Below are 17,579 nucleotides of genomic sequence, written 5' to 3'. Positions count from 1 at the left end.
CTGAAAAAATGTAAATCATCCACTGAAGAAATAATTTCGCCCCCAGGACCATACACAGAAGGCAGCCCATTTCACAGTATTTTAATGTCATACACAGGCTTTTTTAGCATCTCATGATAATGATATTCTTATTTAATGAGATTTATTCTGTGCCATCAGTCATTCTAAATGTATGCATCATTTATTTTTTTAAACTTCCCAAAACCTAATGAGGTAGGCACTGTTGTTATTACAGACAGAATAATCAGTGCACACAGGGCAAAGAAACAGGCTCATGGTCACAGAGCTGGGCAGTGCTGAAATCTGCATCTGGACCCAGGAGGTGTGGAACCTAAGCCTTTGACCACTCAGTGGGTCTGCCTGCTCTAATGACCCTACCCCGACAGGCAACAGTATCTGAAATACCTCAGCATTTTTTCATATTTTCTTAAAATATCAATCTTTGCAGTCATCATATATATCACATCAGCCTAATAAAAACTATGTAGTATCTGGCCAGGCACGGTGGCTCAGTCTGTAATCCAAGCACTGTGGGAGGCCGAGTTGAGAGGACTGCCTGAGCCCACAGGCTCGAGACCAGACTGGGCAACTTGGTGAGACCTCATCTCTACAATAAATCAGAAAAATGAGTCGGGCAAGGTGGCATGTGTCAACAGTTCCAGCTACTGGGAAGGCTGAGGTGGAAGGATCGCCGGAACCCAGCAGGTCGAGGATGTGAGCATGCCGACAAAGTGAGATTCCAACTCAAAAAAAAAACCATACAGTAATGTGGTATCACAATTTTCACGATCCATTCTGAAACTCAAAGAGAAGAGGTGGAAATAACTGACACTGAGTGAGTGCGTCTCTTTTTTCAGGTGTGTTCTCACAACACCCCAGTGAAGTTTCACTTTACAGACAAAGACTCTGAGCACTGCAAGGTTCAACACCATGCCGGCGGTCACAGAGCCACCAAGTGGTGGTAGTAGTCCGGTTCTTTGCTCAACAACCAACGTCCAGGCCAGTCTTAAGTGTGAACCTCAGTGCAATCACTGTACCCCAACACCTCTAAGAAGCTGGGGCAGGGTTGGGGGCTGGGGAGAGATGCAGCGGGAAAAGGTGCTGAGGGGACAGAAAGCCCAGAGGATGAAGAGGCAAGGCCTTGGATGCCAGATGGCACTTAGTCACCTGGCAGGTGATGGAAAACCACTGGAGGGTTTCTAGATGAAGAGTGACCTAGTTGCTTTTTAGGGTTATACTGAATACTTTTTTAATGTTTATTTTGTATATTTATGGGATATAAAGCCAGGTTATGACACAGGCATACAAGACGGAATAAATAAAGCAAGCTAACTGACACATCTACCACCTCAAATACTTACCGTTTTGTGGTGAGAACGTTCAGACTTTACACTCTTAGCCGTTTTGAAACCTACAGACAACATGCTATGCGACACACCTTAAAACCTTTTTACTGCTGTCTGAAAGAAACTTTACACCTTTGACCAACACCTTTCAAGTCTCCGGTACCCACCAGTCTACTCTCTGTTTCTAAGAGTTCAATTGTTTTGGATTCTACTTATAAGTGAGATTCTGTGGTACATGTTCTTAGAGTTATCATTTAGATAATTTGCTTTTGCAATACTTTAATAATTTATTGTATGTTTTTGGTCCTTCAGTGTCTGTTTCCTCTATGTTAATCGCTACCAAGTCCTATCCTCATTAGGTGGATAGTCTCTTTAAAGGAGGCAATAAAAATCTTGGCGTGATTCTTAAACATGGCTTAAGAAACAAAAGAAAAACAGAGTGAATCTTTTTAAAGAGAATACAGCACATGTTACAAAGCAAGCTAAGGATCAATGCTTAATAGATAGCCAAAATTTAAAATTTAAAAATCACCCAAGTAGTTAAGACTTTGGCAGCTGGTCCCACTTCTCTGTGTGTGTGTGTGTATATGTGTGTATATATGTATACACACATACATACACACACGCATGTACTCATGTGTGTGTAAAATACAGAACTGTGCATCCTCAAACTCAAAAGTTATCTCAATCCTAAATAAGTGAAAATCTACTAGCCTGGTATGTTTGCTTTCCTAAAACAGTGCTAAATTTCAGAAATTACTTACTTGTGCTACTAACTCACTCTGCTCCTTCTGAAACATTCGATTAATTGCTTCACAGGCCAGACCGACAGTATCTGCTCGCTTTTTCATTCCATTCATCAGCGGACCAATGGTCTCTAAAGATGCCATGGCTCGAACACACAGCTGTGCGCCCAAAAGAGAAGGTTGCTTTTAGAGTGGCAATATTTTATACAACATAGTAAATAACCATAACAAAATAAGTACATTAAAAAACCCTTACATTCAGTTCAAGTTCAACAACGAACTTGATCAAACTCTGCATATTAATTATTTCATCTAAACTGGCATTCACACTAAATAAAAACTGGTCTTTACATTAAATACAGTTTTCATAAATACCAGAACTGGGGATTTGCACAGCAGTGCACATCAGTCAAGACGTGGGAGCACAAATAAGTTCGGGAGCGACACGCTACGGAATGGCTTCACTCGTACCTCATTTTCAGACAGGGCATGGATGATCCGAACGGCGCTCTTCGGGATGGCATCGTTCCTGTGACTCATCGCCTGGATAACTTTGGGGAGATGACCCAGCGGTGGGACTTGATCTGCCAGCTGCGGCTGGGCACTGAGAAGACACACTGTCGCCACTGTCAAAGTCTCCAGAGTTTCCCCCTGCAGGGGTAGAACAAACGCACAAACCAAGATAAACTGCAAAACACTCCCAACAGTACTGCATTTGGTAACTATTTGGTGTCAGAATTAGGGATTCAAAAGTTCTAAGTGCTGATACCTGAGAACAGATCCCACAAATCCTAGGAGAATGACAAACTTCCTATTTTCTTTGATAAAAGGCATGATTTCAAAGAACTTTAAGAATGTGCTATCATAACATAAGCAGGCTTTCACTGGGTCAAGTATATCTCATTTCTACTGCAGATACAAAAGATTATCTCCCAAGAGATATTACTAGAAAAATTTAGACAATGTTAAAGCACCAGTAGTGCAGGAGAATGCAGAACTAGTAAAATGTTTTGGCCAGTTCCTAAGCACTGGACTGCTTATCATGTCTGGCTGCCATAAGGCACATTCTGTTGTGGATAACAGATTACAAAGACATTTAGCTTATGCCATACATATCCATAACAAAATGCATATAAAATTAACATTAAAATTGGGACATGCCCCAAAAGAAAGATATATATACAGGAGGAAACTGTTGTGTGCTTTCCCTTTCTAGGTTTCAGCTTCTGAGAACTGCATCTTCTAAGCAAACTATGCATGCGGTAAAAATCCTATTATACAAAAATATGACTACAGAGAATGACACTGGTAAATATCTGACATACTAATATTTTTAACCAATTTTTTACTAAGTAACTAATCGTTTCTAAGCTTTCAAAATGTGCCCATGGTCAGGTACAGTGGCTCAGTCTGTAATCTCAGCACTTTGGGAGGCCGAGGCAAGAGGATTGCCTGAGCCTGGGAATTTGAGACCAGCCTGGGCAACTTGGTGAGACCTCAGTTCTACAATAAATCACACACACACACACACACACACACACACAGCCGGGTGCATCTGAAGTTCCAGCTACTTGGCAGGCTGAGGCAGAAGGATTGCAGAAGTCCAGCAGGTTGAGGCTGTGGTGGCTGTGAGCGTGCTACTGCCCTCCAGCCTGGGTGACAAGAGTGAGACTCCAACTCAAAAAAAAAGTGCCTGACATTATGCAAGATATTCTACCCATTAACTCACAAGAACTTCAGCCTCGGGCAGTAACGGCAATAATTCCACAAGTGAAAGACCTGAGGCAGAGTCATTATGCGCTGTTCCCACTCAAAGAGCTGGTCAGCGGCGGGGTCGGGACTGGGGTCCAGGACTGTTTGACAACACAACACAGCACTCCATCACCTCACACCACAGTCAGTATGTTTAATTCAACAACAGTCATGTATCTCCAGTATTTCCAGCTTAAGGTTTGAATAATAAAGTCTTACACACCATCAGGGTTTGTAAGGATTGCCTGAGCCCAGCAGGTCAAGGCTGTGGTGGCTGGGAGCGTGCCACTGCACTCCAGCCTGGGTGACAGAGTGAGGCTCCAACTCAAAAAATAACTAAATAAATAAATAAATAGGAAAAAAAAACACACCATTATTAAAAATAGGGTAGTAAAAACCTTCTTTTAGAGCTTCTCTAATTGTTAAAAACAGCATCCTTTCAGTATAGACAGCTCTAACTTTGGTTCACAAACATTTTACTGAAGAGTTTCACTACTAAACATGGCCAAAAAAAAAAAAGATAAACACCATCAATCTAGTTAGCAAGTTCTCTGAAATGTTTGCTGATGACTGAAGCTTACATGAGGATTATTCTTCTCCAGGAGCTCGGTTAATTTTTCTAATAGTGCAATCAGAAATTCTCTAGGTTTTCTCAGAACCCACGCTGGCTGTGCAATAAAGATCCTCAAGAAGACTCCCCCAACAGCAAGTTCACCCTCTGCTTCTCCAAACACCACAGCAAAATCCTCAGGCAACTTTGAAGAGAGAAAGAACCACAGTCAAGTCACTTAGAAGTCATTAGCTGCATGGGAAACAAGAAATGCACACCCTATTAAAGAAATGTTTATAAAGTTAACCAGTCCTTAACACAATCAAATTGTGAGTTTTATTTTCTTTTAATAAAGTTCAGAAAAGGTGCTTTTATTAGTTACTTACTTCAAAAGTATTCCTATTTTTACGTTTGAAGCCTTCGTTTCCAAGGGAATACCCAAGGGTCTTAATGACAAAGCAGTTATAGGTTCGTATTAAAATGACCCAGCAGAAATTTTAAAAAACAAAATCAGGCAACTCCCTCGGGTCCCCTCCCACTGTGGGAGCTTTTCTGTCCTCTCAATAAACACTGCTCTCTAAAAAAATTTTTTAAAAAGTAAAATAAAGGTTCATTTTACCTTCCAGTTTATATCAGGGTTGTCCCGCTGGTTTTTAAAGTGCCTGGGGGAAAAACAAAAAGGAGCAAACCAATCTTCAGTCCCAAAACACACTTTCATCAACCTTCAGAGTAAGTATTACAGAGTGGGAGACGTTTGCCCTTCCCAGTTTTACTTGAAAACGTATACGCTATAGCCTCTGTCTTACTTACTCTAGCATCATTTCTCTAACTGTTGTGGACACTTTGTCTCTGGAATTGTCATTCCAAATTAACTCAGGATTTTCATGAGTTCCTTCAAAAATATGTACAGCTGCCTCAGGGTTGTCTCTCATGGCATCCATGAAGACACTTGGTAGAAATTTCATCAATGTAATTCGCACCTGTGAGAGGGGGTTTCAGAATGAAAACAAACACCTACTGGAAACATCACAACGTTTGGTTTGCTTTACATTTTGCTAAGACAGAATATCAGTATAACTTGTGTTATGGCAGGGACGGGCTATGACTATCATCTAAAAGTTCTGGAGTGGGAGAAGCAAGACTCGCTACGTCTCGGTCCCACTTACTCATCAAGTTTCATTTTCAAGCCCGCGTCAAACTTCAGAAATCCAGGGTCACGGAGTGCAAAGGTCTCAGAGCACACCCTGCCGTCATGCCCGGCAGGGGCCTTGACGGCCTTCGCTGGCCTGTCCCCCTCCAAATCGCCTTTGTGTCTTAGAAGGATTTTCTAGTGCCTTTATTTTGCTCTACTACATTTTATATGTTGTGCGGTGCCTTTTTCCAGAGGGGATTTAGTAAGCAGCTTTAGAAAAATACATCTAGCCCAACATACATCTAAAATAAAAATGAGCATAAGCACAAGGGAGAAATGAAGGGCTTGAGCAGGGACGTGTTTTCCTTTCGATCACCACATGGTTCTCTCTTCTTCATTCCAGATTCCAGAAACCGCCCCTGACCCAGTCTTTTTTGCTCACTGCTTAAATTCTCAGCCCCAGCACACAGCAGATGATCAAATACTTAGGTAAGTGAAGACTCACATGAAATCAGTACACAAGGGAGATATCAAAAAGCTCTGCATTGGTAGTGATATACTAAAAATTTAGCTCGCAACTTCCTAGCAGTCAACGAACTAGATTTCAATTACAAGACAGAAAGTATCTGAAAATGAAATCATGCCAGTTGCTTCAGAGACACCCGGCTGTTTCTGGAGAAAAAAACAATTTTTCTTGGGCTCCCACAGGAGGTCATTTGTTACGACAATACCATCAAGGTGAAACCAGCAAGGAGTTTCACAGGCTTACTTCTTCCTATATTTCCTAAGTGTGCCGGGCATACCAAACCAAAACACAATTCAACCCCACAGAGGACAAAGGAAGGTAGAGAAAGCGATTAAATCAAAAAAAATAAAAAAAAGATTAAACTGGGTATCATCAAAATTTAAAATCTTTGTGCTTCAAAGAACACTATCAAGAAAATGAAAAAACCACCAACAGAATGGGAGAAAACACATGCACATCACACAAATGATAAGAAACTAGTGTCCGAAATGTATAGAGAGTAACTGTAACTCAACAATACAAAAACAAATAACCCAATTTAAACATCAGCAAATAGTATGAACAGACATCTATCTTTAAAAAAAAAAAAAGTTGTACTAGTGGCCAATAAGCACATTAAAAGATATTCAACATCAGAAACCACAAGGGAAATGCAAATCAAAACCATCAGATATCAGTTCATACTCACTAGGATGGTTATAATGAAAAAAATATACAATGGCAAGTGTTATAGAAGATAGGGAGAAAAAAGAACTATATATTGCTGGTGGGAATGCAAACTGGTGCAGCTGCTTTGGAAAACAGTCTGATAATTCCTTGCAAGGCTACACAGTGTTACCACATGACCTGGAAATTTCATTCCTGATCAAATAAAACACACGTCTAACAAAAACTTGTACACAAACGTTCACAGTAGTATTATTCAGAAGAGCCAAAAAGTAGAAACAATCCACAGGTCCATGAAGATAAAGGGATAAACAAAATATGGCCTATTATTTGGCAACAAAAAGGAATGTGCTAGTAATACTTGCTACAACATAGATAAATAGTGAAAACATTCATCTTAGTGCGAGAAAACAGCTACAAAAGACCACATACAGCATGATTCCACTTATGTGAAATGCCTGGAACAAGCAAATCTACAAAGACAGAGAACAGGTTAGTGGCTGCTGGAAGCTGGGAGAAGGAGGGGAATGGAAGTGACTGCTAAAGGAAATGAGGTTTCTTCTGGGGTTGATGAAAATGTCCTAGAATTGGTGATGGCCGCCCAGTCAGAAAATATACTAAAAACCACTGAACTGTACATTTGATACATGTGAACTATATGCTGTGTTATCAAAAGGGGGGCAAGTTTACTGATATCAGCTCTAGAATCTCTTGCTGCACATCATGCAAGGAACCGATAACCTGTATTTTTTTCTATAAAGAAAATGTAAGTGTAAAAACTCTCAGCTTGATTAAATTTGTTCCTCAGATTTTGGTAAACCTTCTTTTTTTTTGACCCTCGTGTATTTTAAAGGCCAAAAATATTACTGAAGCGCTCAAACTCAACTGGAGTATATATTTATTTGAACCATCTAAAATATTACTTAAAGCATCTAATATTAGGTGTTAGAGCTATGTGCTGCCCAGCTCTAGCTTTAAGAAAACGCAACATCAAATTGTCAATATTCACTCTTTCTGGACCTTCCTGTAGGTATCTAAATATAATCCCCCTCATCTCATTAATGCTGCTAAAGACCATTACACCTTAATCCTAAAGTAAAACTGTTGTAGGTCTAATGACAGATTCTCAATACCTAGACTGAGAGATCAAGCAAGAAGAAAACCAACTTAATCCAACTTGTTTTACTAATGTAAAACGTGTTCAATTAGCCTTGAGTATTTTTTTCAAGTCGACCCATACACGGAAGCACAGTGTGTATAAGGGAAGTCACCCTGGCTTTAGACAGAGGTAGAGAAACTGTAGCCTCTTCCTTACCCAATTTGTGAATTTGCCTGAGCAATGATCCTCAAGTATCAGTCCAAGTAGGCTTCAAAAGAATCGCTTGGCAAGCATGTTAAGAATGCAGATTCCTAGGCCCCATCCCAGAGCTACTGAGTCAGACCCTGAACATTGGGCTCAGCTCATGAGCATTGCTTCATGGCTCCCCCATGTCTCTGAGACAAAGAGAGTGCTTCTGTGAGCACCACATCTGGGGAAACTGACCTATCAGAGGAACTAGACACTGGTAACACTTGTGTCTGAATGGAATTCCATTCAAGCATTGCATTAACAGGTTCCTGCTTTCCAAGCTGGACGGTGGCCCCAGAGATCATCTGGTCATCTCCAGATTTGGAATAAAAGGTTTCCCTAAAGAGTAGGGAGGTAGAGGTGCTGTTACACTCATGTTCCTATATGGCTTTATTTCCTGCAGGTGGTATACCCTTACTAATTCAGGTGTAGAACGTGAAGGACACAAATCACCGTCACCCTCACCTCACTTTCACAGGCCACTCCTCGCAGTGTGGAAGTCTAACCTATCTTCTGCCACACTCTTCGAGGTGAACAGTTAACTACCATCATCCAAACACTCTTTTAAGACTTGTCAATTCTGGCTGGCTTCCCAAGATGATAATTTTCTCAAACAATAAAATACAGGAACAATTTCAGGAATGTCAATCTCCCAACTTTCACATAAAATCATTTCCTTATCCTCACCTCTCAAATTTTGGTAAACTTCATGAAATCTGTATTAAAGCAACAGAGTTTTAATAATGAATTTCCCTCCAATAACTTATTTTGTGCTTACCTTTGGACCTATTAGTTTATCTGCTGTCATTTTAGCAAACAATTCTGCTGTTTGGGCTCGAACCTGTGGATGTGTTGAGTTGCAGAACATATCCAGTAAGTAAATCAAGGCTCCTTATGAAGGAAAAAAAAAGCCAGTGCTTACATTATACCTTAAGAATTTGACTTTTCTAATCGGTAGAATTCATTTTCAACCATATTTCAACTCAGCACAACTGGATTTTTTAAAAGCTGTAAGCCTTCCAAAGCATTCTTCTAATTTATCAGGCAGTACAAAGCAACTCAAAATAAGCTGCATTACATTGAACGTTACTAGATGAGAAAGTACTCTATACATTACCCTTTGCCATAGCTTCTTTGATTATTTTTGTACTTGATGTCAAAGCATAGAGAGTTTCCAGAACAAGCTGACGACCTGCAGAGTAAAAGACATTTCAAGGAATGTGTTATTTGGTTCGTGTACATTAACTGGCATGAACCCTATGCCAGCCACTTAACTAAACGCTTCACACGGGGTATCACATTTAATCTTTACAATAACCAGCAAGACAATTATTATCACAGTCATGTCATAAATGAGGGAGCCGAGGCCCAGTTTAACTCACTGCCTAGGGTTTCTGGCTAGCGAGCAGTGTGGCTGGTTTTTTTGGGGGGGGGGGGTTAAGAAAAAGTATAATTTTGTCGCCCAGGAAGGGGTGCAGTGGCACACTCAGCTACTGTAGCTTTGACCACCTGGGCTCAGGAGGCTTCTGCCTCAGCCTTCCAAGTAGCTGGAACTACAGGTGTGCACCACCACACCTGGTTAATTTTTTAATTTATTGTAGAAATAAGGTCTAGCCAAATAAGGTACAGGCTGGTCTTGAACCCCTGAGCCCAGGCAGTCCTCTCACCACCACCTCCCAAAGTAAGCCACTGCATCTGGTGATAGCTTTTTTTTTTTTTTTAAGTTAGAGACAGGGTCTCACAATATTGCCCAGGCTGGTCTTGAACTCCTGGGCTCAAGTGATCCTCCTGCCTCAGCCTCCCAAAGCACTGGGATTACGGGCATGAGCCACCAAGCCTGGTGGTGACAGCTGAGTTTTGTATGCAGATCTATTTGATTCCAAAGTCCATACTCCTAACCACTTAAGCAACACTGTCATCCTACCTCATTGTTTCTTGCACACCCCTAATCGTCTCAATTCCTGATACCTAGGGGACACTCCGATCAGGCATCTAAGACTTTTACCTCGTGCTACTGTCCTGGGGGAACAACTGGGAAGTGGCAGTTGTAAGGCAGGGGTCCATCTAAAACATACTAGCATCCTTCTGGAGAAAGCCTGTGCCCCATCACCCAGTCATTGCCATATGATATGCAAATATGCAGGGCTATCAGACTTCACTCTTCTAGAGCCAAATGAGAATGACAGACAGCCAAAGGAACAAAGAGTTGTCAAAGAGAGTGAAAGGCTGCAAAGCATTAGGGTGAGACCAAAACAAGAACAATAACAATGTCCCTTAGCAAAGAGTGTCAGGCAGGCAATTTGATCTAAAATTTAAATGACAGACAGCAGAGTAGGCAGAAATATCAAGATATCAGCTATTTTACCTGTGAGATTAAAGTACTGGCTGGACTATACAAATCACATGTAAATATAAAGGTATGCTTTCAAACTAACACTTCTCAGTAACAGTTGCGTCAACATCCAATAAGTAAAAAGCAAAGTATGCAGAATGGAACACTAAGCTGAATGCAAGGTCATCTTTATCTTCAGCATGCTTTCTATCATCCAAGACTGCTAATGCTTTTAAATAAATCATGGAATGGCAGTTAATTCTCAGCTCCTCGTGTGCAGATTATCCTTAACAAATTCAAAATCCAGGGTTCTTGTGCTTTATTTCTAGACCCCTCTCACTCCCAGCTTCCAACTACTGAAATGGGAAACGTAAGATAATTTTATTAATCTACATAAATTATAATTAGGAAGAAAATCTAGTGTGAAGAATGTCACTTTAAATATTACAACACTAAGCACAGATGACATTGGTCCAAGGTTTTCTATCAACGATGTAACTACTCCTTTCCATGGGTTGGCAGTGCTGTTTCTAAAATCCATTTGTATACATACTTGATGGCAATGAATGTAGAAGAGCCAATAAGTTGGACAAAACCATTGACTCAGCAATATTGTTGACACAGTCTTGGTTAGATGTCACTATATTCACAACCTGAAAATTAATAGATAGGATATTAAAAGTTCTGAAAATAACTTCAGACCTAAACCAAAGTAAGTCACACAGACATCACAAAAGTAAGAAAAACGTTTGGAGGACAAAATACTTAATTTTTAGAGATAAGTTTAATTTTAAAAGACTGGCTTTATCACTCTGATCTTCTGAGAAATAATACCTTGAGGCTTATGAGAAGGCTTTAATCCTATACCAACAAACGCTCTGGAACTATGGATTACATTTTAGGGTGCTCCAGCCACAATCTGGGGTGGGAGGTGGGTAGGAAGATAATGATCCTCACTACTGAGACTTGCTTTTGCTTTAGAGGGAGAATGCGAATGTTTTCAGTACTCAGCACAACAGACTGGGTCTATCTTTCCATTATGTAGAAACAGATATATTTTTCTTTCAAAGAAGATGACTTTTCAAGTCTAATTTTTAGAGTCTACATCTAAAGACCATCGTCACTTAACTTGAATCACTGTGGTCTATAACTTATAGCAATATATTCTAGATTTAAATAATCTCGATTATTTATTTATCTGAGTCTGAGTCTCACTATGTTGCCCAGGATGGTGTGCAGTGGCATGCTCACGGCTATCACAGTCTTGACCTGCTGGGTTCAGGCAATCCTTCTAACTCAGCCGTCCAAGTAGCTGGAAATACAGACGCCCACCACTATACTTGGTTAATCTTTTGATTCACTGTAGTGAAGAGCTTTCGCCAAGTTGCCCGGGCTGGTCTTGAACCCCCAGGTTCAGACAATCCTCTTGCCTACACCTCCCAAAGTGCTGGGATTACAGGTTTGGGCCACCGTGCTTGGCATAATCTAGATTATTTAAAAAGTTACAAGATACTTGAAGGAATTAAGCAGGGGAGCATGTTTTCCAATTAAAAGAATGTGTTGGCTGGGCATGGTGGCTCACACTTATAATACCAGCATTTTGGGAGGCAAAGGTGAGAGAATTGCCTGAGTCCACAGGCTCAAGACCAGCCCGGGCAACTTGGCAAGACCTCATCTCTACAATAAGTCAAAAAATTAGTTGGGCATGATGACGTGTGCCTGTAGTTCCAGCTACTTGGAAGGTTGAGGCAGAAGGATCGCCTGAGGCCAGCAGGTCGAGGCTGCGGTGGCTGGGAGCATGCCACTACCCTCCAGCCTGGATGACAGAGTGAGACTCCAACTCCAAAAAGAATCTGTTTATTAAGCTTTTTGACCAATTTAACTTTTATTGTTACTTTTAATTTTTTTTAAGTCAGAATCTCACTCTGTTGCCCAGGATGGAGTACAGTGGCACACGCACAGCTACCACAGCCTAGCTCGAACTACAGTTGTGTACTACCACAACTGACTAATTTTTTTATTTATTATAGAGACAAGGTCTTGCCAAGTTGCCTAGGCTGGTCTCTAACCCTCGAACTCAGGCAATCCTTTTGCCTCTGCCTCTTAAAGTGCTGGGGTTATAGGCATAAGCAACCATGTCAGGCTTTAACTTTAATTATTTCATCAAAAATCTGTTTTAAACCAAAACGTTATCTAAGACTAGGTTAAACAATTTACTCAAAAACCACTCAAATAATTGTTACTGCAGGGTTGAATCTTGTGTTCTTCATAGCAAATTGTGTGTGTTACCATAAACAAAATCATCTGAAAAGTTAACCTGGAAATTCGAGTACTCTGGGTTGCCTGGACAAAGAGCTTCCTACAACCAGGTGCTTCCTGCTTCTTTCAGAGGAAACGGTTGTACCCAAACTGTATCCGTGGGACCAGTGATTTCATTATCCTGAAGGAGGAGCCTCCAACTTCTCTTGGACCCTTAAGACCCACTGTTTCTGGCAGCTGACTTTCCTAGATAATTCCTCTAAAGAGCAGCGCTTATAACCCTCAGTGAAAAGATTGTTCTTGCACTAGACCTGTAAGCAACAAAAGCAACTGACAGGTACGCGCAAGGGTCAATTCTCTGAAATGCAAACCTATAGTATGTGACCATCAAAGTGCCCTGGATTAAGTATGTCTCTCTCTAGGGATGCCGATAAATCAGGGAAACCCTGCCACCTCTTCTTGTTGATCTGTGGCTTCCAAATTTCCCCAGTAAAGCCTATTTCTTAATCCACACATGACGTTGTGCAATGTCATTCCAAGCCCAAATGCATGACAATAACCACCAGGGAAATCACTTTCAACGACAATGTACAAAGTTTGCTCTTCAAATTTAGAATACGCTAATTCAAATTTTAAAAACATATGAATGTACAACATTTCATCTTCAAATTAACTATGCTAATTTACATTTTTAAAAGATATTAATTTGAGCTGGGCGTGGTGGCTCAAGTGTAACCCCAGCACTTTGGGAGGCTGAGGCAAGAGGACTGCCCGAGTTCAGGAGTTCAAGACCAGTTTGGGCAACTTGGTGAGATCTCGTCTCTACAATAAATCAAAAATAAGCCGGGTGTGATAGCGCGCACCTGTAGTTCCAGCTACTTGGAAGACCGAAGTAGAAGGATCACCTAAACCCAGCAGGCCAAGGCAGCGGTGGCCGTGAGCATGCCACTGCACTCCAACCTGGGCAACAGAGTGAGACTCTGACATACATACCTACATACATACATACATACATAAAGCAAGCATTAATTTGGCTTAATAGGCAAAATGAAAAAAATACACAAACTTTCATTTGACTTCAGACAGTAACTGATCAATGCTCAAACCACACAAAGTGGTAGAAAAAATAACATGCTTTATAGTACAAAACACTTTTACCTCCAAAGCCAACTGCTGTACTTGACCAGCTCCATGAACTCGGAGAAGAGAAAATATTAGCTTAAAGTGACCAATGCATTCACTTTCAGAGCCTAGGAAATACAAATGGTTATTTTTTATTTCCAAGAGATGTTTTCTGTTATAGGCCTTCAGAAAACCACTGATATACTATGGCTTACTACCAGTTTTAAGTCTCTGATAACTCTTTCTAAACATTTGTGACACGAAGTGAGTGGAGTGCCTCTAGGAAGCAGTAACCCTCAAAAGGCAAAAGTACATCAGTTTCTTAGGTTTGTTTCGTTTTCATTCCCATCCCCCCCATCCCTCAAGTAAAAACGATAACTGAATCAAATAATACAAATACAGTTCAAAATCTAAAGTGTAGGTTGGTAATTTTACCCCTTACCTTTAGACCTTAGGGATATCTCAATCTAATTTTATTTTGGGAGAGTTTGGCATCATTTGGTTTTTAAGTAAGATTAGGTTAGAACTCTGTTGCTTGAAGACTATGTTACAAAAAACTGATATGCATTTATAACAGACACCTTCTGAAAATATACAAAATGGGATGGTATTTCCATTCCTACCCACCTCAATCCCTACTCCCCTGTATTTCCTACTCATTTTGCTAATAAAAGAAAACATTAGACAGCAAAGGTTTTGTTCAGCCTATACTTCCTTTTGTTATAGGGTAGCAAAACATACAGTGTACTCTTTTATTTCTGTTTATTTGATTTAAATAATTTTTGGTAATACCCAAAAAGTCAGAATTTTTATAGTACTGTAATCATACTGAAAAGAGCAAAAAAGTAACTGAAAGATACAGTTCAATGTTATTTTAAAAGACCTAAGGTCTTCAAGTGATTTAAATTGAATCTGTATGGTTTTAGGTTTTACATTCTATATTTGATATCAAAGTTAGAACTTTAAGCAGCACTTAGATTTTCACGCATCCATTGCCCTGGAGTCAGGCCAGAGTGATAACATTTTGGAAATGTCCTCTAAAAGATGCTTAAAGAACAGAACTCTCACCTTTATTAATTCAATTTTTATACACCAACATTTGGAAATTTTGTAAAAATCTGAGTGCCCATATGCACATGACACTATGTTGGGTACCAGAAAAGAGCCAAAAATTAGATCACCTAATAAATAAGTCTAATTCAAGCACTTGAATTTGGTATGTCAACTTGCATCATCAATGTGAAATTTTATTTCATCCAAAACTTTTCTTTAAATAAATGGGGTCTTGTACTGTTGCCCAGGCTGGAGTGACACAATCATAGCTCACAGCAACCTTGACCTCTTGGGCTTAACCAAACATCCTGCCTCAGCCTCCCGAGCAGCTGGGACTAGAGGCATGTACCACTGGGCCTGGCTCATTTGAAATTTTATATTATCAAGTTATTTTGTTTTTTCAACTCATTTAGACTGATTTTCTCTTAAAGACAAAAATTCTTCTAACGTAGTACCTTCACTTCTTTCCCTAGGCTACTTTTTACTGTAAAAATATTGTGGACTCCACTTCTCTTAATATTATACATTATAATATAATAGAATTTTTGTGGTAAATCTGAGAATTTGAAGTTTTAGGGCTCATTCATGTTAAGGGTCTTACAGATCAAGAGTACAGTCACACACCTGGATTATATTTTATAACGTTTCTCAGAGCCTCCAAAGCCATTTCCACTCTCGGTAAGCGGTCTCCATGTTGCTCTGACTCCACTTTTGCAGCGTGTGTGATGGCCATGAAGGTGTGGAGGTATTGGGCCTGGGAGCCTACATAATCCAAGAGACTTGCAGCAAATGCTTTTGGAACCTAAGCCAAGCAGACAAATACTTAAACACACGTGTGCCCTCTGAAATAACCTATAGCAAAGACACCACAGCAAAAGAAAGAAAGAAACCTCAAGCTTTGAAAGTGACTAAGCATGGCCAAACTATACAAGCATATGAATACATCAGTGCATTATGGGGTGGGGGGGCAGTGAGGGCAAGAAACATTAGAAAGTGTTTCTGAACTTTTAGATAGCTGATATACTCTCATCAGTATCAGTACATCTGTGAGATTAGAATATCTCCTCCCTTTGCCAAAGTAACTGACAGTATAGTATGATATGTAACTTCTGCAATTTGGTTATATTTTTATAGTGAAAAGTTATATACTATTTAAACATAAATTCAAAGGAAAGTTTTCAAAGAGATCTCACAAGTCACTTAATAGCTTTGCTTAATAGCAATTTACATGTATTATCCTGTGATAAAAAATAGACATTACGGCTTGATAAATTTCTTCTTTTTCTCTAAGAGCAAGCTCTAAAACCAAGCTTCACTTTCTTCTCTTCTCTCAAACCTGTCCGCCACCCAACCCTCCTTGCCACCTCCTCCAGAATACAAAACTACAACAAAAAATCCCTATCTAACCCCCCGAGCACTCAGAAGAAAAGCAGCTCCTCAGTTGCTTCTGAAAGTATCTAGGAATCCTCGCAAGACATGACCCAATGTAACCCCAGGCATCTTCTGAAAGCCCTTGCTTTCAACCTGCATTTTTCTCTAACAATCAGCCAGAGAAGGCTTTCTGTTTGCTGGTCTGACATGCCACATGATGGAATGACCACTAACTGACCCTGTACTTTCAGGTGGCACTAGTGAGCTGAAGGCATAACACACATGGCACAGTCAGGTAGTTATTACACATGAAACGTAAGAAAGAGCTGGGCAAGGAATAACTCATTCATGAACTTCACAAAACACAATTCTTCAACAATCAAAATAAGGAGGCTCACAAGCTGTCAATGATCACCCCATCACATGTCAACATGGGTTGTTATAAAGCATTTGGCAAACAACTGGTATTGTCAGTGTACACACATGCCTTGGAAATACTGCGAGTTCAGCTCCAGACCACCACAGTAGAGCAAATTTTTTGGTTTCCCAGTGCATATAACAGTTATGTTCACTGTAGTCCAGTGTGCAACAGCATTATGTCTAAATAAATAACGTACATCCCTTGATTTTCAAATATTGCTAAGAAATGCTAACAATCACCTGAGTATTCAGTAAATCATAATCTTTTTGCTGGTGGACAGTCTTGCTTCAATGTTGATGGTTGCTGAAGTGCGGGAGGGCTTCTTAAAATAAGGTAACAAGGAAGTGTGAGGCATCTAGAACTCTTCCTTTCATGAAATATTTCTCTGTGGCATGCAACGCTGTTTGACCTTTAACCCACAGTAGAACTTCTTTCAAAATGGAGCAATTCTCTCAAACCCTGCCACTACTTTATCAACTCAGATTATGGAATATTCTAAATCCTTTGTTGTCACTTCAATGTGCACAGCTTCTTTACCAGGAATAAATTCCACCGCAAGAAACCACTTTCAGTTATCAACTTCTTCATTCTTTCCTCTTGTGCCTCTTCACTTCTATTTAACCTCTTTGCTAATTTCTTGACATCTGGGTCTGTGGCTTGAGACCAGCCATTCTGGGGGCTCTGCATTGTTTGCATTCCCAAGTCTGTATTCTCAGGGGTTGACCTCCCAGAGGTCGATGTGAGACCCATACTCTTCCTTGGGTTTTTCTTCATCTGTGTAGATTTTCTTCCCTCCCCCCTAGCCCCTCACCCCCCGCTTTTTAAACCTCATCTTTTTTTGAGCTGGAATCTCACTATCGCCCAGACTGGAGTGCAGTGGCCGCTCGGGCCACCGCAGCCTCGACCCGCTGGGCTCCGGCGATCCTTCCGCCTCAGCCTTCCGAGTAGCCGGAAC

The 17,579-nt window shown here is 40.4% G+C and overlaps 1 protein-coding gene across 2 annotated transcripts in view; it reads right to left on the bottom strand.

The window, feature by feature from the left end:
* DNAJC13 (DnaJ heat shock protein family (Hsp40) member C13) overlaps window positions 1-17,579 on the bottom strand; it is a 127,291-nt gene that overhangs the window by 9,375 nt on the left and 100,337 nt on the right. For both annotated transcript variants that reach the window (XM_021706936.1, XM_008073927.1), the window contains 10 exons: window positions 15,457-15,634; window positions 13,816-13,907; window positions 10,952-11,051; window positions 9,184-9,258; window positions 8,845-8,957; window positions 5,205-5,374; window positions 5,014-5,056; window positions 4,426-4,599; window positions 2,564-2,743; window positions 2,111-2,251 (listed from right to left, as the gene is read on the bottom strand). In XM_021706936.1, the coding sequence (XP_021562611.1) occupies window positions 2,111-2,251; window positions 2,564-2,743; window positions 4,426-4,599; window positions 5,014-5,056; window positions 5,205-5,374; window positions 8,845-8,957; window positions 9,184-9,258; window positions 10,952-11,051; window positions 13,816-13,907; window positions 15,457-15,634 (1,266 nt within the window). The remainder of the gene's footprint in view (window positions 1-2,110; window positions 2,252-2,563; window positions 2,744-4,425; window positions 4,600-5,013; window positions 5,057-5,204; window positions 5,375-8,844; window positions 8,958-9,183; window positions 9,259-10,951; window positions 11,052-13,815; window positions 13,908-15,456; window positions 15,635-17,579) is intronic.

Source organism: Carlito syrichta, unplaced genomic scaffold (genome assembly GCF_000164805.1).
Source record: "Carlito syrichta isolate Samal-C Ts95f unplaced genomic scaffold, Tarsius_syrichta-2.0.1 Scaffold316213, whole genome shotgun sequence".
Taxonomy (NCBI): Eukaryota; Metazoa; Chordata; class Mammalia; order Primates; family Tarsiidae; genus Carlito; species Carlito syrichta.
This window is presented reverse-complemented; position numbering and strand designations above follow the sequence as displayed.